The following is a 20,477-nucleotide window of genomic DNA, read 5'->3' as shown; positions in this document are numbered from 1 at the left end:
GGTCTTTCGGGAAGTGCTTGTCTACTAGGTCAAGGAATCTGGTCTGATATTGGGGCTGACGTTTTTACTGAATAGGAGGTTGTACCAGAGTATGTTGTTTCGTTGTCTGTTTTTTCGTTTGTTAGTTGTAGCTAGGTGGCTCGTAGTATAGAGTATACCGGTATCCGCATTTTTCAAGTGCTTTTTGATATGGAGAGGTGGCTTGGTCGAAGAATGCTTTGTCGGATGAAAGGGATGACAGTCTTTCGTTGATGCCGGCGGGTATGTTCTTTGTGGTGGTCGGTGGGTGGTTTCTCTAGTGGTGGACGTATTTTAGTGTGGTGTTAGGCTTTGTGAAGGGCTGGTAGGTGCTTTTGTTCAGGTTGAAAGTGACTTCAAAGAAGTCGATGGTCTTTTCGTTGGCTACGATGGTGATCCGTAGCCCATTGTGATTGAAGATGCGGCATATTTCCTTTTTGATGTTTTCTGTATCTCTCGGTGTGGTGTTTGAAATGACCAATCCGTCGTCTCGGTAAATTCCGATTCTGCAGTTGGGAAAGGAGGAAACTTCCTAGTTGCTTGTATGTTTCAGCAACGTCGTAACTGCTCATGCAGACGTCAAATGTTGTATCGCCCTTCTTTTGCCGGCGTTGCTGTTTGTGCATAAGGATCGAATGTTTTGCGTGTAAAACTGTGGTGTTATTTGTTTTTGATAGCTTTAAACCACTCGATCACGGATACTGTGTTTTTCCATTGGTTGAATGTGGATGCTCTCGTGATTTTGTTGTCGTTTCAGTCGAGGATTGTTTCGCTGAATGATTCTCCCTATCTCGGATTTGGTGGGGTCGATTAGTCGGCAAGTCGGTTTGTTAGCGAAGTTCGGTTTGAGGTCTTTCAGTGTTATGAATGCGTCCTTGTTAGCCATGGTGTCCACCTTTGCTTCAAAGAAAAGTTACCTATCATCCGCCGACCTGAATTATCCTCACTCAATAAACGTAATGAACTCGTGTCCTCATGCCGCTACAGAAAGTATTACTGCGTAACAGTTGAACAAAGCATTGAAATTTACCACCACGCCTATTTTGCAAATTTGTTAAGTATATAAACGATGGTTAAGAATATTCTTGACAATAAAATCCCGGATAAGTGAGTAATCACGAAACAGTCTTGTAGGGATGAAAGTATAATCTCTTTGTTTTTTTCCCTATCTCCCTATATATATCGCGCTCCACTTCTACGTATACCGAGCACTGTACAACGGAAAAGTCAAAACACAGACTTCTTATATAAATGTTTATTTTTCCCCCCTTTCTTTTTAAAGCTTTTCAAAAATCTTAAATGTAAAGCGCCCTGGCCAATTAGTGGATTTGGCGCTGTATAGGTATCTTTATTATTAACATTTATAATAATCCACGGCTTGATTCAACGATGTGAATACATGTAATTATAACAACAGGAAAAAAGTTATCTACCATTAGTGACGTTCCTCTCTCCGATTAAAGAATAAAGGAGAAGAATGTTTGTCCTGGTAAGAGGCTTGGCTTGGAAGCGAGAATTCATAAGAATGACTTGTGCGATTTTACGATATGCACCCTAAGTTTATAGAGATGGAATAAAGAAAATTGAATATATGCTGGTATATTTTTAGTTTCCCTTTGCACCTTTTCATACAATGGTTGGCTTCAAGGTTTATGGAATATTTTGAGAATGAACCTGGCGAGTTATAAATGCAAATTCTACCTTCACTTTCTTCTGTAGGATATCTCGAAGTGTCTCAGTATTACAAGCGCTCGCCCTTTTTTAATTTTAACGATCAATTTGCTGCCCTTAACGCTTGTTGGAAAACAAAACTTACATTGATTTCTGAGAATTATTTGTTACATTTTGAGCTTTAGCCCTTCGCCGTTCGCTCTGACGGAAGGCGGACGCTCTAAATGTCGGCTCTAAAACTCTTTACGGTGGCCAATTAACGTTATCAACTCAGTTGATAATACTAAATTACCCTGTTGCACTCTCCCACCGACGCAGCACCGCAGTTTCTTAAGGAACTTACCCCCTACCTACTCGGTACTACCAGTGAGCTAGAGAAGCTCTATGGTAAGCAAGGCCCACTTCGAAGTTCAAGCATAATACGCGTCCCGCAAACTACTAAGATCAGAAATGGCGTTAGCCTAATGTTTTGTAAATAGAAGAAGAAAGATGGTAAGATTTTGGGTTCGGTAAAGACATAGAGAGGCAAAGGAAAAGTCTGAGTCCCCATGAGGATCCAATCTCAAATCTCGCGCTCCGATGCTCTGCCACTGAGCCACAGAGACTTTATGATGGGCAAGGCCCTCTACAAACTTCTTACGTGACACGCGTCCTGTACACTGCTAGCAAACGTTAACAAAATAATAAGGTCAGAACAGGGTAAAAAATAGTCCCTTTGATTAATCTCTCTCATTAAGAGAAAATAACGGTCCCATTATTTTCTATTGTTTTTATTTTAAGTTCAAGTTTTACAGGAAAACGTATAACCAATATTCACGGGTTACATGACACGATTAAATTGTCGTGAGGAAATTTCGTGGGTGAGTCGTCACGAGTAAATTGAAAAAAAGGGTCGTTTAGTTAGAAAAAGGCCGTGAGGAAAGGATATTGTCGCACACCCTATGTCGCAATAAAATCTGCTATTAATCTCATCCCTGGAAATTGAAAAAAAAAATTGGGGGAAAGAGAAGTCAGCTGGGAAGAGCTGAGAAGAAGGCAAAGGGCGAACAGCATTGGGGGCTTCTGGACGAAAGGTCTTAAATCCACACTGCCCTCAACGAACATAATGGGTCGGGCAGTATACAATATTTTTTTCCACTTTCTGTTATTTAATATCCTTTCCTATACATACATAAATATACTTTATTTATGCTCGAAATTCACAGTGTAGCTGAAGAGCTAATATCTTCGAAAAAATAAGCTAAAATAAAATAAAAATATGCTATATCACAATTCCAATGTTATTTATAAACTATATACAACATTATGCATGCAGAGAGAAATATAACTTGTAGATCTACTGTGGAAAAGCTTCAAATCTGAGGATCTCCTGCTTGAATTCTAGAAATTGAATGTTTTGTAAGTGTCTGGGAGAGAGTTTCATATTTTGCTAGCCAAGTAAGAAAAAGAGTCACTTTCGTCTTTTCAAATCCAAAAACAGACAAAGTACAGAATATTTGAAACAGGATCATGACTTTTCTGTTAATTTTATGTTTATTATTGCCAAAGTTGGTTAAAAAAAATAATTATAAGTCAAACATTCGAGCGCGATAAATTTTGCGAGGTGTTTATCTTATGGTAGGAATGAATGAAAAATGCACGGGATGCAATTTTTGATCTTTCAAATTTTGAAAGTATTTGGATTAAAAGTCCAATAGAACTTCAACGTTTAGGCATCTGTTATCCTAAGAATATGGAGTGAGCATAGCGGAAAACAACCATTTGGGTCATTTGCGCTAATGTCCACATAGAACCGACAGCTGCTGAACGCTTTGTTTCATGTATTTTCCATCGTTCGATTCATTTGAGTGCAATGTTATTTCATATATCACTTTCATTCTCTTCGCTGATACAGAAAGAATAAAAGTGACAAAATAATGTATTTAATATATTTCCATAAGACGCTTTCTTCATAAAAATAGGCAATAGGTCGGTTTGGGATCGAAGTTGTTTTTTCACTCATAAAAACTCCCATGCAAAAAAATTTTTAGCTAAGTTATTTAGAAAATAATAATCGATAAACTCCTTTTTTATTCTTTTTTTTTGAAGATGAATGTTAAAAATTTTTTTGGTGCAAAGTGCGTTTATTTTTCCCAATCCAAGGTTGTTTGTTGAAATTATTTTTGTGAGTAAATGCATATGATGTTTAAATAGTAAACAAAAAATTAGATGGTTCCTTGTAGATTTGGAATTTCCTGTCTCGTGTCCAACACTCACGAGTGAGTGCAGTGAACGAGAAGAGAAATTATCTACGCGCGCCCATCTATCGTGCTTCATGATTAAACGCCAGGGCACATCTGGAAGACAATAATGGTTAGAGTAGGAATAGTGGTAATTAGACCTAATAAATTATTAAATTCCCCATTATCCCCATAAACATCCTTGTTTACCATGAAGCTTATCCGCAATTAGAAGAATGCATATACGAAAGAAGGCCTCACTGTCAGTGTGTTACCGTGTGTTAAAGACCTTGGAACCTTGAGAACATGTAAGGACATGTAAATCAAGCATCACTAACGTAAGAAATTACCTAAAGCTTGATCATGAAACTCAAACCACTTTCTTACTTAGATATAAAAGTAAATATGGTCATAACTAAACTCAGGGTCAGGAAACAAAGCAAAGAAAACTTGGAGATTCCAAGAGAATAAAGGGAGTTTTAAGTAGTTTAAGAACACCTGGTGGAGGGAGATATCCACACGCCAAATTTTTATAATATTGTTCTAAGGACTGATTTCGGTGTCTGATACGTATGTTAACATATAAAGATAAATATATATTCTCAAGAGACCCAATTCTCTACATCGAGCGAAGCGGATAACATTTATTTGCATCATTTGCTTTAATTTCCACATAGAACTAACAGCTGCAAGCTTTTTTCTTTAATTTGCTTTCCTAAAACGGTTGCGTTCATAAAAAACAGGTAGATTTTGGAAGCTTAATCCACTGATGAGAGCTGGTGATCAACTCAAAACTTATGCCATGCAAGCGGGGTTGAAACAGAAAACCGTTACCTCGAAGCAGGCACGGAATTTGTTTCATTTTTCATGATCGTAGCCTAGAATGCATTATTAAATTATGGAAAAGGTGAGTCGCAGACGGCGAAGAAAGTTTTATCCTTCGATTCAAGGATGAGAACAACCTCATTTATACCTCTCCTTTACTCTCTTTCGCTGATACAAAAAGAGTTAAGGTAACAGCAACTAGCAAAGACTATGTCAGAAACCGACAACGATGGCTTGTCTTAATGGAAATTAGCATAAATTTCCTCTTTCTATGATCATCGGTCTAAATAACCAAAGACGATCATGTAAACTCGAATATGAAACTTTGAATTTTCAAGGACCTGTATAATGAAGAAAGCGAAAAAAGGTTTATAGAGGAAAATGAATATTTTTTTCATGACTTAGCGATCATGAAAAAAATCTGCGGATAGCTTTTATTAATGGCTTTTGCTCTGTCTTCCTTAAAATAATATAGTTCAGGAGAACAAAACACACGAAAATGCTTTCTAGAAACCTTGTGTCTTCACAAAAGACAAGTTTTCATCGATGCTACCAATTTTTGTTCTCGTTTCATCTTTGTTTTTAACGTTTTTGGGAGGGAGTCGGGGCTAGAGTTAATTATCTAGGGCCTTATAGTACAAAAATTAGGAATTTAAGATATAACAGCGGTAACAGCGGTAACAGCGGTAACAGCGGCATCAAAAAAACAAAACAAAACAATTAAAAGCATTAGTTAAACTTGTCTTTTCCTTAAGCATTTTATGTGTTAACCTTCTTTATCGAAATAGATGTCTCAGCTGAAATAACGAGGAAATCTCTGAGCGCAGAATTGAGACATGGAAAATTGTCCTAAATACCTATGTTCTCAGATAGGCAAAGCCGCCCTACGTGCCACACGGCATGATGGGCATGAGTGAGTGAGTCAGATAGGCAAGAATCCGCAAATGAAGGTAGTATTAATTTTTCTCCATGTTCCCGTATTCTCCTCAGAGGGCTGGTTAAGTACAATAAAAGTAAAGTTATAAGGAGAAAAAACCATTGAAACCGTTTCTTCATAAATTCCTGTTCTTGAGAAGACCGTAGAAAATGAAATGGAGGCAATGCATAATTCAAGGCACGAATAAAATTTAGTGAATGTTTTGCCGCCTTGATGTTCTACAAGCCTGCTGCTTAATGTCCTGATGATTTTAAGAACCTCAATGCTGTAATGTTTCCGTGATTGCTAAAAGGTTCCATGGATTCTGTTCTCGATTATAAAACGACGAATGTAAAGCTATTTTTTGCGTGGCTTTGAGGAGTTATCAATGAATGGTTTTCCTTTAGCGGAAGTAGTATTGTTATGGCAGTCAGTGTTTAACTCCCGAACTGATCCCTGTGCGTACAAATTTACTCAGCCTCTACTTGTCTTCAGGAAGTTGCATACACCGTAAGTGGGACACTTTTGATTGATATAAACATAAGAGTGTTTGTTATATGTTTAGAGCTTTGCGTATAGATTATGCAATGGAAGGCTTGACGTTTCTTGAGGCTGGCAATATCTCTTTGTCAAATACATTCTTCTCTTATTAGTTTTTCGTTAGCGATCCTTTATTAGTACACGGTGGAGTTTCCATAGATACACACTGGAAAATTTGAGAACTTGAAGGAAATCTTCTTAAAAAACGTTTAAAAGCTACTTTAGACCGAATTTGATGTTTCATAATAATAATTTGTCAAAGAAACCGGCTGAAAATTTGAGATCGTGATGACATTTGCGTAGTTTTTCCTAGACAAATATTTGATCTTTGACATGGTTCAGTGACATTGTAGAAGGAAAAAGGAAGTTCTTATCTAAAGTTCATCATTGTTTTGGCCTGAAACCAGGTGTTTCTATGGAAACCATAGCTACCATATTGTTACAAAAGAAAGCACTTTTACCTCAAAAAAAAAATTTGAGATCGTGATTACATTTGCGTAGTTTTTCCTAAACAAATATTTGATCTTTGACATGGTTCAGTGACATTGTAGAAAAAAAAAGGAAGTTTTTATCTAAAGTCAATCATCGTTTTGCCCTGAAACCAGGTGTTTCTATGGAAACCATAGCTACCATATTGTTACAAAAGAAAGCACTTTTACCTCAAAAATAAAATTTGAGATCGTGATTACATTTGCGTAGTTTTTCCTAAACAAATATTTGATCTTTGACATGGTTCAGTGACATTGTAGAAGGAAAAAGGAAGTTCTTATCTAAAGTCAATCATCGTTTTGGCCTGAAACCAGGTGTTTCTATGGTAACCATAGCTACCATATTGTTACAAAAGAAAGCACTTTTACCTCAAAAATAAAATTTGAGATCGTGATTACATTTGCGTAGTTTTTCCCAAACAAATATTTGATCTTTGCCATGGTTCAGTGACATTGTAGAAGGAAAAAGGAAGTTCTTATCTAAAGTTCATCATCGTTTTGGCCTGAAACCAGTTGTTTCTATGGAAACCATAGCTACCATATTCTTACAAAAGAAAGCACTTTTACCTCAAAAATAAAATTTGAGATCGTGATTACATTTGCGTAGTTTTTCCTAAACAAATATTTGATCTTTGACATGGTTCAGTGACATTGTAGAAGGAAAAAGGAAGTTCTTATCTAAAGTCAATCATCGTTTTGGCCTGAAACCAGGTGTTTCTATGAAAACCATAGCTACCATATTGTTACAAAAGAAAGCACTTTTACCTCAAGGATATTTAGCCGCGGCGCCTTTAATTCTGCATATCAAAGGAAAAAGGTTGGCTTCACTCCCAAATAAGGGTATGGTGCGATTTTAAAAGAAAATTATCTTGAGGTCTTTTTCAACGAAAGCAGATTATCAATACTCGAGGTTTACTAACTGAACCTTTACATGATTCCTTTTATGCACCACAAAAGTTCTGGTAAATAATATGTTGCTCTGTTTATCTAAAAAATTACCAAAAGGTCTCTAAAGTCTGATCCCCGTCTAAAATGTTGAATGTGTTAAGAACAACTTAGAAAGGATTATTCATTAGATATAGTTTGGAAACCTTGTATTTGAATCTTTCTTACCCTTTTGGTTACTGAACTTTGTAGATGAATAAAGGGTTTAAACAATCTTCGGGATTTTTATTTCATAAAAAATGAGGATAATCAGCAGCTTATAAATGTTAATTAGCCAACTTTTTAAAGATTGTATTTTTTCTCGCTCATAATGAGACTATGTTATTTTATCTCAAGTTTTTGTCGAGTTTGAGTCGTTATCACTTCACATTTGGAACCAATATTTCGAAATGAAGATTTTAATGCTTGAACATTCGTTCTTCTATGGGGGCGTAAAATGATCAGGCCTATCGAGAGGACATTTCAAAATGCCTTAAGCAGATCAAAGTTATCATTCCACAGAAACTGAAGGAGCCTTCAAAATTAAAGCTTAATGTTAATAGTTGTGCAGATCTTCCTTGACGATTGGCATCCTATCGAGCCTTGTGCAAATTGTTTACTCACATCATGAACTAAAAAGTGCCTGAACAAATTTACAGGCAAGGTTTTAATGTACGTGTAGTATTATTGCTGTATGGATTCATCTGGTATCAAACAAGTTTTGTTGAGGGAAAACTCGTCTTTTTTCTTTCTATGATCCTATTCTCAATATTTTCAGATTAAACACAAGCAAAGAAGTATGTGGTGGCTGTTTTGCCATTTAAGATTCTTCCTTTTCGCTTCTACCATGGAGTTTGTCGCAGCTAACGATCAATGTAGGACAGAAATAAACATACAAGGAATGGCTCTCGAGGGTCATGTCTTCAAAAGGTGGTCACTGGCGGCTCCTCACCTTTGCGATGTCAAATGTGGACAAGAGATCACGTGCCAAAGCTATAACTACAATCGAAAATACCAAATATGTGAACTAAATAACCGCACCAAGGAGGCGAGACCAGACAATTTCCTTTCAGCACCCGCGTGGTTTTACATCCGGCGATTGAACGGCAGAGGTAAGAAATCAAATTTCTCTCTATCTGTGTGACTTCTATTTCTCTTAAATCTTCTCCATCCTCAGCCTGGTTCCTTCTCACTTGGAAGAGCTAAGAATAGGAAGTGAATGTAAAACATATCTTTACTTCAGCTCCCTTAGGTTCTATCCCTGAATTACCGGCGCTGTCTTGTCACGAAATAAAGGCGAGTGAAGGTAAACACACCATAAGCGGCAAGTACTGGTTAGATCCAACCAGGAAAAGAAAGGCGAAACTGATTTACTGTGATATGGTTAACGAAGGTAGGTTGCTTCAGTTATTTTATTTTGTGGCGAGTTATCAGTATCATGAAATTATTATAAATTATACTATTATTGATATCATTATCGTAATATTTAGTTTGGATCAGTTCTAGCGTGGATGCCTCTCTCGAGTTGCTCTAACTTAGTCACTGCCTCTCTTTCATCATTATAGATATGGATGAATGTAAATTTAACATCAGTGACTGCGACGTAAATGCAAACTGTACTAACACATATGGTTATTACAAATGCACATGTAAAGTGGGATACATCGGCGATGGACGCTCGTGTTCAGGTAGTTTTGATATTTCCTTATATAACTAATTTTTGTTAATCGTCTCATAATTTTAAGCAGCGTTATCCATGCATGTTTATGCACAGAGTTACCACGATCTACATATTTTGTTACGTATTTTGCAATGATAATAGGAATTAGATGACTATGAGTCATAAAAATGATAAAGTGCAAGATTTATCAATGTTTTCTCAGATATTGACGAGTGTAAAGGAAATCACCCTTGTCACGTGAATGCTACATGCACGAACACCAAAGGATCGTACGCTTGCACTTGTCACCCCGGATATACTGAAAATGGAGGCGACTGCAAAGGTACTTATGCGTTTCTTTTGTAACCATTTGCATTAGGAAGAAAAGCACTATCATCTTTGCAAGACTTGTATTACCACTAATTAAACATACCCTGTATAAAAAAGAGATGAATGTAGGCCTGAAGACGATGGTGATAATGACACAATTGTATTCGATAAACATTCAGTGGTAAAAAAATCTCAACTGGCAAAGGAGACTTGATGGATAGGCTTACAGAACAGAACAACGGATTTGAAATTGGGTAAACCGAGAAAAAATGTGGTAAGTGGTGCCATGAAGTGCTCACGTTTAGAACCACAAGACAAAGGCTTCTCAGCTTATGCCCCGCAACTTTTCTCCAATTACAATTTTTTTATGTTTATGATTTTACAGATGTTGACGAGTGTAAAGGAAATCACTCTTGTCACGTGAATGCTGCATGCATGAACACCCTTGGATCACATGTATGTCAATGTCACGCTGGATATACTGGAAATGGAGCAAACTGCACAGGTAAATTTAATCTCTTCTCTACAATATGTAGAATAGTCCTGCATGACACGTTCGACTACAGTGCTGCGCCGTTCAGCTGCGTTGCAAGACAATTAGACAATTTATCACGAAGAAACTCGGTCATTTTGTCCTCACGTGTTCACCTCCTCGAGTGTTCAAGTCGCTATCTTTCACCGGCGTGCCCGCGGCACAGTTGACCACGCATGTTAAAAGTAGCACCTTGTAGGGTCGTACGGTCGCACATCCACATTTTTTCGGCTTGATGTGTTACTACTATTTTTTATAATTATGGGGCTACGCTCTGCGAGCTCCGCTATGAACTTGTTATAGTCTCTTGGTATCGAGTTGAACAAGAGAAGAGAAGTTCCATGACTGCAAGCAACCATCTATTATTTTGATTATCTTATTAATAATATACATCGAAAAATTACTCAGTTCTGATTAGTTGAGAAAAATGCAGTTTTCAGGTAATTCAGTGCAGAAGAAAATTAATTCAGGTTTAATTCAGTGCAAAGAAAGTAACAAATCAGACATTCTGATTGGTCAATAATCAAAGAAACTCACAGATAGCCAATCAAATGTGAGCCTTAGATGTCGCAAAAAAATTTAAAATTTGCGAGCGAAACAATGGCCGATGTCTTAAGTAGGTTTTCTTTCGCCACCGCAACTGAAAAACAGCTAAAACAACGAAAACACTTTTAAAAGCACTGCTTTTTGGTTGTCGGTTTGGAAAAAGTAGTTTTTAAAGAAGAGAATTGCTAAGGAAATAGAAAATTACGAACAAACTCAGCTTAACACTTTGCTCGAGCGAGCCAACGCCGAAATTAAAAACAAACATGATTAAACCTCGGAAACTAAAGTGATTCGGACACAGACTGAACAAATCCTTGAACTGTTTGGCCGGACGTTGAACTTCTTTGTGCCTTAATTGCATTTTATTGTTATGATCGTACGCGGTTGTTTTGACCGAAAACACAGTTTGAATAAATTATTTTTGTACTTGATGCGCGCGCTTTGCTCATGCTCAATTATGATAAGCCATCTCGTATTTTTCCATGTATATTATTAACACGTAATCACATGATTTTTCTCGTGCAATTTGGAAAAAAAAAACATTTGTTAATTTTTTCAAATACCACAAATTGCATTCGCCCTACGGGCTCGTGCAATTTTGTTCGTCTTTAAAAAAATTTACTCGTGCTTATTTATTCCAAATTGCACTCGAAATCATGTGATTACCTATACGAACACAATAGGCCTTTACTGAGAATAAAAGGCGATTTTTATCTAGAATGATATAATAGGTTTCACAATTCGCGAAAAAAAGTCGTAAAGCGTGTCGGCGATAAGGCTCAAGATGAAAAAATGCGTTGAACCGTTACAGAAACAGACATTAAGCGTAACTTTCTTTTCACAAAATTCTCAGTTGCCTTTTTACTTTACGAAAGAAGAATATTTTCATGTACACGACAAAAATAGGCCTTTACTACGAAAAATAATATGATTTTTAAAGAATGATATTAGAAGTTTCACATTCCGCGAAAAAAAGAGGCCACTAAGGAAGGCTACCAAGGCTGATCTTCGACGACTGATATCTGACTACAGTTTAGTCAGGTAGTTTTTGTTTAGTCTAAATTAATAATTAACTTGCCACAATGATAAATAACTTAATCCTTTTTCACCTCATAAAAGTTTAAAAAAAGAATGTATATATCACTCGTGTAACTATTAACGTTGTATAATTTTTCTTTTCTTTCCCATTTTTTCAGATATTGATGAATGCCGAAAAAATACTCACGATTGTCACCTGAACGCTACTTGTCAAAACACAAATGGATCCTTTGTGTGCACCTGTTTATTTGGATTTAACGGAGATGGACGGAACTGCACAGGTAAAGGCCTTAAGAGAGGATGTCAACATCCTTCGTACAAATTTGAAGGCCTTTAGATTGTAATTGCTTCGTTATGACCTTACTTGTTTGTTTGTGTTTGTATTTTTAATTGTTTGTTTAATTTGTACGTTCCTTCATTGTTTGTTTATTTTGATAAAGTAGTTACCCTTGCCTTAATATTTTTGACCAATGGTACAAAATGAAAATCCTTGATCCCAATTGAGAGCAAGAGGACGAAATGCACTCAGTGTTTCAAATAAGAAGGTTTACACATGTATCATACTCCAAGAATCGTGATTGAAAGCCTGTCATAGTACTCATTCAATAAATAGAGAATGATACTTGGGTGTGCAAATGTGGGTATCACAAACACTTGTCGAGAAAACATCTTCAACTACTTGAAATAAACAAGATCATTATCCTTGAATGTTATTTTCTTGAACAAAACATTCACTATGTTAACTGAAAAAGAAAAAAATTATTGTTTATTCTGGTAGAAGCGCGTCTAAACTATGTTTTAAAACTCCTACTACCTAAATGTTTCATCGTGCAAAAATTGTCGGGATGATTTTATCATACGGACGGTAAACGTTGTGCTTTTTGTCTAACTTGTGGTAACAAACCTCTGGAAATAAGAACGAACGATTTAACAAGAATAGGAACTTTTGAAATAATTTTGAGCCATTGTTGCTTATTTATTTGACTTTGCTTGAGACAAGACAGTAAACAATTCAATAAACTATGAGTGACAAATTTCAAGAAACTGTGTATAACGAAAAAAAAAGTCATATTTGCAGCGGCATTAATTTATTTGAATTACACTGTTGACAATTCATTTAAACTGTCGAGCTAAAAAATAATTTAGCGATACATTTTAAGTATTTAGCATATCATTGCAAATTTAGATCGTATTTTGTTTAATCTCTTTGTCCTCGCAGTCAACTTAAATTTCTATTGTAGCTCTGAAGCCATTGAGGTTCGAGCGAATCGTTTGTATCGCGTGTGCTTGACATCCGTGAATTATGGTCATTGCAGCTTTCGCCCAGGATGGAGCCGTGGAAGCTTTGATAGATAAATTCCAACACGAATCGTCAGTATTTGCTGGAAGACTTCCTCGAGGCCAGAGCAAGTTTTAAAACTAAAATTACGCCACGGGTTGATGAAATTCCTTTCTTAATTAGAGAACTAACTTTCAAACCACAAACAAGTGCAACATTTCTTAAGGCAAAAGGGGAAAAAATGCACTTTTCCCTGTCCGCACAAATTTACTCTGTCCCCAATTATCTTAATGAAGCTACATACAATGCTAAAGTTAATAATCGTTTTGGCTTGAAACCAGGTGTTTCTATCGTAACAATAGCTACCATATTGTTATAAGAGAAGGAACTATTACCTCAAAAACAGGGAGGGACCCAAGAGCTTTGTATCTTGAGAGGTAAAAGTTGATCATATCGAAAACACTGATGGATGATTTGAATAAAACTTTCCCACGGAAATTCATATTCTTAACCAAAAGGATATTTAGCCGCGGCTCCTTTAATTCTGCATACCAAAGCAAAAAGGTTGGCTTCACTCTAAAATAAGGGTATGGTGAAATTTTAAAAGAAACTAACTCAAGGTCTTTTCAACGAAGGAAGATTATCAATACTCGAGGTTTAGTTAATAAACCTTAACATGATTATTTCTATGCAACCCGAAAGCTCTGGTAAACAATATGTTGCTCTGTTTACCTCAAAAATTACCAAAAGGTCGCTACAGTTTCAACCCCGTCCAAAATGTTGAATGTGTTGATAACAACGTAGAAAGGATTATTTATTGGATACAGTTTTGAATATTTATGTTTGAATCTCTCTTATCCTTTTGGTTACTGAACTTCGTAGATAAATATAGGGTTTAAACAATCTTCGGGATTTTTATTAAAAAAAAATGAGGGTAATCAGCAGCTTATAAATCTCGATTAGCGTGCTTGTTAGAGATTGTATTTTTTTCTCGCTCAATAAGATTATTTTAATTCTTCTGAACTTTTTGTCGAGGTCGAATCGTTGTTACTTCACATTTGGAACCAAAATTTTGAAATGGAGATTTCAAATGCTTGTACATTCGTTCTTCTATGGGGGCCTAAAGTGATCAGGCCTGTAAGGAGGACATTTCAAAATGCCTTAAGCAGATCAAAGTTATCATTCACAAAAAATGAAGGAGCCTTCAAATTAAAGCTTAATATAAAGAGTTGAGCTGATTTTCCTTGACTTCTAATTACCATCCTATCGAGCGTTGTGCATATTATTTACTCACATCGTGAAGTAGAAAGTGCTTAAAAGAATTTCAGACAAGGTTTTAATGTGCGTGTAGAATTATTGCTTTATGGCTTCATCTGATACCAAACAAGTTTTGTTGAGAGAAAACTCGGCTTTTTTCTCTCTATGATCCTATTTTCAATATTTTCAGATTCAGCACAAACAAAGAAGTATGTGGTGGCTGTTCCGCCATTTAAGATTCATCCTTTTCGTTTCTACCATGGATTTTGTCACAGCTGATGATCAATGTAGAATTTTTCTTTTCTTTCCCAATTTTTTAGATATCGATGAATGCCGAACAAATACTCACGATTGTCACCCGAACGCTACTTGTCAAAACACAAATGGATCCTTTGTGTGCACCTGTTTATTTGGATTTAACGGAGATGGACGGAACTGCAGAGGTAAAGGCCTTAAGAGAGGATGTCAACATCCTTCGTACAAATTTGAAATATTTTGGCAAGTCACCCAAAATTCGTTTTCTGTCCTACTGCATGTTTTTTAGCCCGATATGTCCTAATAATTGTAGTGTAGTTTTTTTGTGGAAATATATTTCAGTTTTTGAGAAATGATTTTTTTTCATTCGACCGCTCAAATATGCAAATTTTTACCGTGAATATGGCCCGAGTTGTGTGACCTCATGTAACGAATTTACTTGACCTACGGTATTTCTGTCAGCATAATCCTTTGTTTTATGATCTTAATTTAAACACCTGTCATTATTGAAGCAGGCAAAGAATTATTTATTTTTTGGTGAATATTTTTGTCAAAAATACTTTTGCTATGTCGAAAAGTAGCATCAAAACAAAGACAGTTTTAACAATGACCGATATGACAGAATCTACTGAGCTTCTAGCTTATAAAAGACCAAAGGATGGTTATAAAGTTACTGTAAAGATTTCCTTGTGTATTTGTGTTGTTCTATCGTGAGGTATCGAGCGAGAGAATGTAAACTGTTATAATCTCTTGGTATTGAGTTGAACACGAGAAGAGAAGTTCCATAACTGCAAGCAACCATTTATTATTTTCTTTATCGTATAACCCAGTAGGTCTTTATTGAAAAGAAAAGTCGACTTCTTTTATGGAATGAAATTGTAGGTTTCACAATCCGCGAAAAAAAAGTTGCAAAGTGCGTCGGCGATAAGGGTCAAGAAGAAAAAAATGCGTTCAACCATTACATAAACAGACAAAGGGCGTAACTTTCTTTTCACAATACTCTCAGTTATTGACTTTTTCCTTACCTAAAAAATAAATATTTTCATGAACACGGCCGGTGGCAAACCTTCCATTTGCTGATTTTCGATCTCAGCCGCGAGAAATACCATTACCCAGGTCAAGTACGTAACTTTCGGTTTTCCTTTCGTATTTTGTTTACTTCCGCTTCTAGGAACTTTGAACGACACTGTAAGAAATACGAATTTTTTTTGTTCCTTTAGCAGCCATAATTCGAGAAAATCTCGACAAGCGACCCTAGATTAATAACGGTGAACGCTCTACCATTCATTTATTTACCTGACACAGCTGATTGTCCTGATTGGCGATATTAAACACAAGTAAAAATATTACCGCAGTATCATACGCGTGCTGTTACGACTTTTTCTCAGAGCGGGAAATCCTTTTAAAACACCGCAGATTATTTCACAACTTTTTTTTTCTTTAAGCTTTCTCATAAAGCATTTCATTAACCGAAATTCAACTTTTTAGCCGATCCCTGCTATAATTACAGAAACCTGAGCGATGCTGACAGAAAGAGTACTTACAACACACCCTACGGTAGAGAAAAATGTGACGACGATTCCTCATCCATAATATTCGGGAAATGGTATCGTTTCGTGGGAGATGCAGGAACAAAAATGCCGACACAGTGCGTACCGGATAATAGATGTGGTGCGGTCCTCTCAGGCTGGCTGAAAGGTGGTCACCCCACATTGGCAGATGGTGAAGTTTCCTCCAGGGTCTGCTTCACTAGAGGTGGAGATTGTTGCAAGAAAGCAAGTAAAATACACGTGAAAGACTGCGGATCCTACTTTATATACCAACTACAAAAGGTACCTACTTGTGATCTGCGCTACTGCAGCACAGACTGAATGCTACAAGCAAGTCATTCTGCACAGTGAAAGGATTCACAAATCGATTTATTGAAACATATATATAATGTACAACCGAGACTTTAAGAATTTCGCAAGATCCACTTTTTATGATTAGTGTTAAACAGTGAGTAGTTTATACACAAGAGTACCATTGGACAGCGTGGTTTGATCTTCCAAGTAAGTGTACTCCTATAACGATGTGACTGAAGGTAGTCAGTAGTAGTGACTGACGTTTCCATAACGTCAGCGGAAATCATCATCAGAGTCCACCGAACAATTGTTGTTTTTCCGAGTATTAGAACAACTATGGGCATTAGTGAGCTTCAAAATAATCTTAATATCATCTCTATCTGTTCCAATCGAAGTGCTTCACAAAGTAAGTTTTAATCACATATTTGAGCACTGTATTTTGCTTATTACTAAACGTTTTGGACTCTTGATGTTTATTCACGTCGTTAGAAACTAAAGCGGATTTTGATACCCATGCCTCTCGACATGTAGTTGTTATTCTGTGGAAAACCCTTCCGCGATGGGTCACGGCGGTGCGTGATAGTATGCAAGTTGTTTACTATGTTCAGTCATGCTTTTATTAGCATCATCATTTACAAGGATTTTAAATCGTGTTATGTGTGTTACGGATAGAGTCTGAAAATAATTTCTAGAATTCCTCGTCACTATGACACTGATCATCAATGCTTGAGTATGATACTCAAACTTTCCGATGACATGACATGGAAACTATAACAGTCTATTAGGCTATGTAATCATGATATATAGTCTACCACAATGGTTGTGTTGTAAGCTTTGAATTCCGGAATATTTTGAAATACGTTGGGAATGTGTATAAGGACTCAGTCAGCTGGGAGCACTAGCTTCTTTTGTCGGAAAAGACCGAATATCTAGGAAGCTCTACCAAAAGATAGCTCAGTACTGTGATATAGTTCAAAGATTGCGTATTTTGAGGAGATTTGAGGCAATAGTGAGTCTTTGATGTCAGTAAAGAGCTAAGTTATAGTCTTTTGTGGGCTTAAGTAGGTTTTTAAAGGACAATTATTGTATAGCCTACAGGAGTAGCTCCCGAGAAAGAATTATTCCACGTTGTTTGATAAAGTAGTTTAAATTGTAGGAGTATAGTGTTACTTATTTCGATTAAATCATACCTTAAAAGGTAGGAAGCGTTTTGGGTGAAATGGGTAAAATCTCAATGATGCCTACGCCAGTTGCTCTTTCAAAGCCATTCCAACAAAAAACAAAACAGCAGCAGAAAGAGGTTCGAAATGAAGACCAGTTAAAACCTAATTTAATAACCTTTTCAGGCTTACTTATATGTGTGTGTTTGACCGGTAACAGAGAACGTGTGATCTGTTACTCTGGTTGCTTTAGTTAACACTGACAATGAGCCTAGAAAAATAGCACGTCTAAATAATCAGAGGTTTACGTGTCTTTGTTGCGCTTTAGAAATTCTGCGTTGACTTTCCCGAGGGCCAAACCCTCTTATCGCCTGCTATTCAAATTATCTGTGCATGTACGTAATCATTGTAAGGTTACATGAAACAATAAATTATCACTTTCCAGAAGTCAGTAAACAAAAAAGATTCCACTATATCTTTATGATGTTGTTAAAGCTACTGTCGCTAGTTTTGTTGAAGCGCAAAGTTCATCTTTCCTTCGGCGAATAATCAATTATCTCCGGAGGGGTTTCCGAACTTTAGGAAGTGAGAGGTTGATTTGTTGAGATATCTCTCTCCTTTAGTGAGACATCAACCGCCTTCCGGTACCTTTGAAATGTATTATTATTATTATTATTATTATTATCTAGGTTTGATTGGACAATAATCTCAACTTTTTATATGAGCTCTCCTCTTGAGTTTATCGAGACAAATTTCGGACAGAAACAGGTTCGTTGATCAATTTTCCCTTTAGGCAATTATTTGATAGGAAAGATCTTTTCAAGAAATCACACAGAATTAGCAAAAACACAAAGGCTTGTACATTTACTTGAGAAAACATCTTCGTTAGAGACACTGTTAAGTAGAGTAAAAAGGTTGTTGCTACGGTTATTATAATCAACTCTGTGTTTGGGGGATTTGGAGGAGCGGACTTAATGTGATTAGTTGCTTTAACTGTCCGATTACAGGTGTCCAATTACAGTCGACTGTCCCATTGCACTGTCCGATTACAACTCTACAGAATAGTTAGTGCTAAAAAAAAGCAGCTAAAGGAACAAAAACATTTGAGGACATTATAATGGTTATGACTGGTCGTGGAGGAGAGAGAGGCGAAACTGCTATGTTTTGTTTTGTTACTTATACAACTCGTACGTTTCAAAGAGATCCTCGCTATGAATACTACTGAGCCAGTAGTTGAAATAAGACCTGAAAGATTCAATATGTTGGGTCCAAATAAACCATCCATATATATGAAATATGATTTTCGTATATCTAGCATCACTATTCATCACTTGGATGGTTTGTTTGGACCCAACATATTGACCAGCTCCCAGCTGGCTTTCACCCCATGTGAGGTAATCCAGGATAGTATTAGATTCTGGATTCCACGCTGAGGATTCCGGATTCCCTCTCAAATTACTTTTTAACTTTCCTTTTAAACAAAAACGAAACTGAGGAAAGATTTAAACTGAAATACAAGTTTTGTGCTACCCCGTGTATGTCGTAAATAAATCCCAGACTATGACCAAGAAAAGCTTGTTTTCCTACATGTTATTCGTATTCAAGAAATGGGCCATTGTTGTGGTTAAATTCGACTTCACAAGTTCAAACAAAAGCCTTTTGTTGTAGAGATGATGTTCGACATTATAAAACGGTGTTCAACCAACTCAACTATACTTAAACCTTTGCTTGATTCAGCGATATGAATACATGTAATTATGACATCAGTTTAAAAAAAAATACTCCACCATTAGTGACGTCACTCTCTTCGATTCAACTGAGAATGAAGGAAAAGAATGCTTGTCCTGATAAAAGCCTGGTTTTGAAACGAGAATTCAAAACAATGACTTGTGGGATTTTACGATATGCACCCTGAGTATATAGAGATGAAATAAAGGAAATTGAATATATGCTGGTCTATTTTTTATTTTCCCTTTGCACCTTTTCATATTATGGTTGGCTTCAAGGTTTATGGAATATTTGAGAATGAACCTGGCGAGTTATAAATTCAAATTCTACCTTTACTTTCTTCTGTAGCATATCTCAAAGTTCTCTCAGTTTTACGAGCACTCGCCCTTTTTTAATTTTAACGATCAGTTTGCTGCCCTTAACACTTGTTGGAAAACAAAACTTACATTAATTTCCGAGAATAATTTGTTACATTTCGAGCTTCAGCCCTTCGCTGTTCGCTCTGAAAAAAGGCGTACCCTCTAAATGCCGGCTTTAAAACTCTTTACGGTGGCCAATTAACGTTATCAACACAGTTGATAATACTAAATTACCCTGTTGCACTCTCCCACCGACGCAGCACCACAGTTTCTTAAGGAACTTACCCCCTACTCGGTACTCGGGTACTCGGGTTTCTCCTCAGTGTAACACCTTATCCATAAACCTTTTGAGCTGAGTATTTTAGAAAATATACATAGGGTAACAAATTGAATAAGAAAGATGGTAAGTTCTTGAGCTCGCTAAATAAGTAGAGAAAGAGGTTTTTTCTCTTATCACGAGCGTAGGACAGAGAAAAAATTCTGGAACCCCATTTGAAATCGCAGCTCAAAGCTTCGAACTCCGCGCTCCGATGCTCTACCACTGAGCTACAGAAGCTCTACGGTGAGCAAGGCCCACTTCGAAGTTCAAGCATAATACGCGTCCCGCAAACTGCTAAGATCACAAATGTCGTTAGCCTAATGTTTTGTAAATAGTAGAAGAAAGATGGCAATGTTTTGGGTTCGGTAAAGACATAGGGAAATATGTGTTTTCGCCTTGTCACGAGCTTGAGACAAAGGAAAAGTCTGAGTCCCCATGAGGATCCAACCTCAAATCTCGCGCTCCGATGCTCTGCCACTGAGCCACAGAGACTTTATGATGGGCAAGGCCCTCTACAAACTTCTAACATGACACGCGTCCTGTACATTGCTAGCAAACGTTAACAAAAT

General features: G+C 36.7%; 1 protein-coding gene across 1 annotated transcript; it reads left to right on the top strand.

Moving 5' to 3' along the window:
- The first annotated feature begins 8,405 nt into the window (after positions 1-8,405).
- Positions 8,406-16,369, top strand: LOC136280884 (uromodulin-like). The gene is made up of 4 exons (XM_066166664.1): positions 8,406-8,713; positions 8,845-8,994; positions 9,167-9,292; positions 15,987-16,369. Exons 1-4 carry the CDS (start codon positions 8,449-8,451, stop codon positions 16,367-16,369), a joined length of 924 nt encoding a protein of 307 aa, XP_066022761.1. The 5' UTR covers positions 8,406-8,448.
- The last annotated feature ends 4,108 nt before the right edge of the window (positions 16,370-20,477 follow it).

The sequence above is a fragment of the Pocillopora verrucosa genome, chromosome 5 (genome assembly GCF_036669915.1).
Source record: "Pocillopora verrucosa isolate sample1 chromosome 5, ASM3666991v2, whole genome shotgun sequence".
In the NCBI taxonomy this organism is placed as follows: Eukaryota; Metazoa; Cnidaria; class Anthozoa; order Scleractinia; family Pocilloporidae; genus Pocillopora; species Pocillopora verrucosa.
This window is presented reverse-complemented; position numbering and strand designations above follow the sequence as displayed.

Bases quoted from the DNA above. Each gene is read 5' to 3' on its own strand.
- LOC136280884 (XM_066166664.1), top strand. From the start codon at position 8,449: ATGGAGTTTGTCGCAGCTAACGATCAATGTAGGACAGAAATAAACATA. The intron at 8,714-8,844 runs GTAAGAAATCAA...TCTTTACTTCAG, and splicing joins CCGGCGATTGAACGGCAGAG to CTCCCTTAGGTTCTATCCCT. The intron at 9,293-15,986 runs GTTTTGATATTT...TCAACTTTTTAG, and splicing joins TGGACGCTCGTGTTCAGGTA to CCGATCCCTGCTATAATTAC.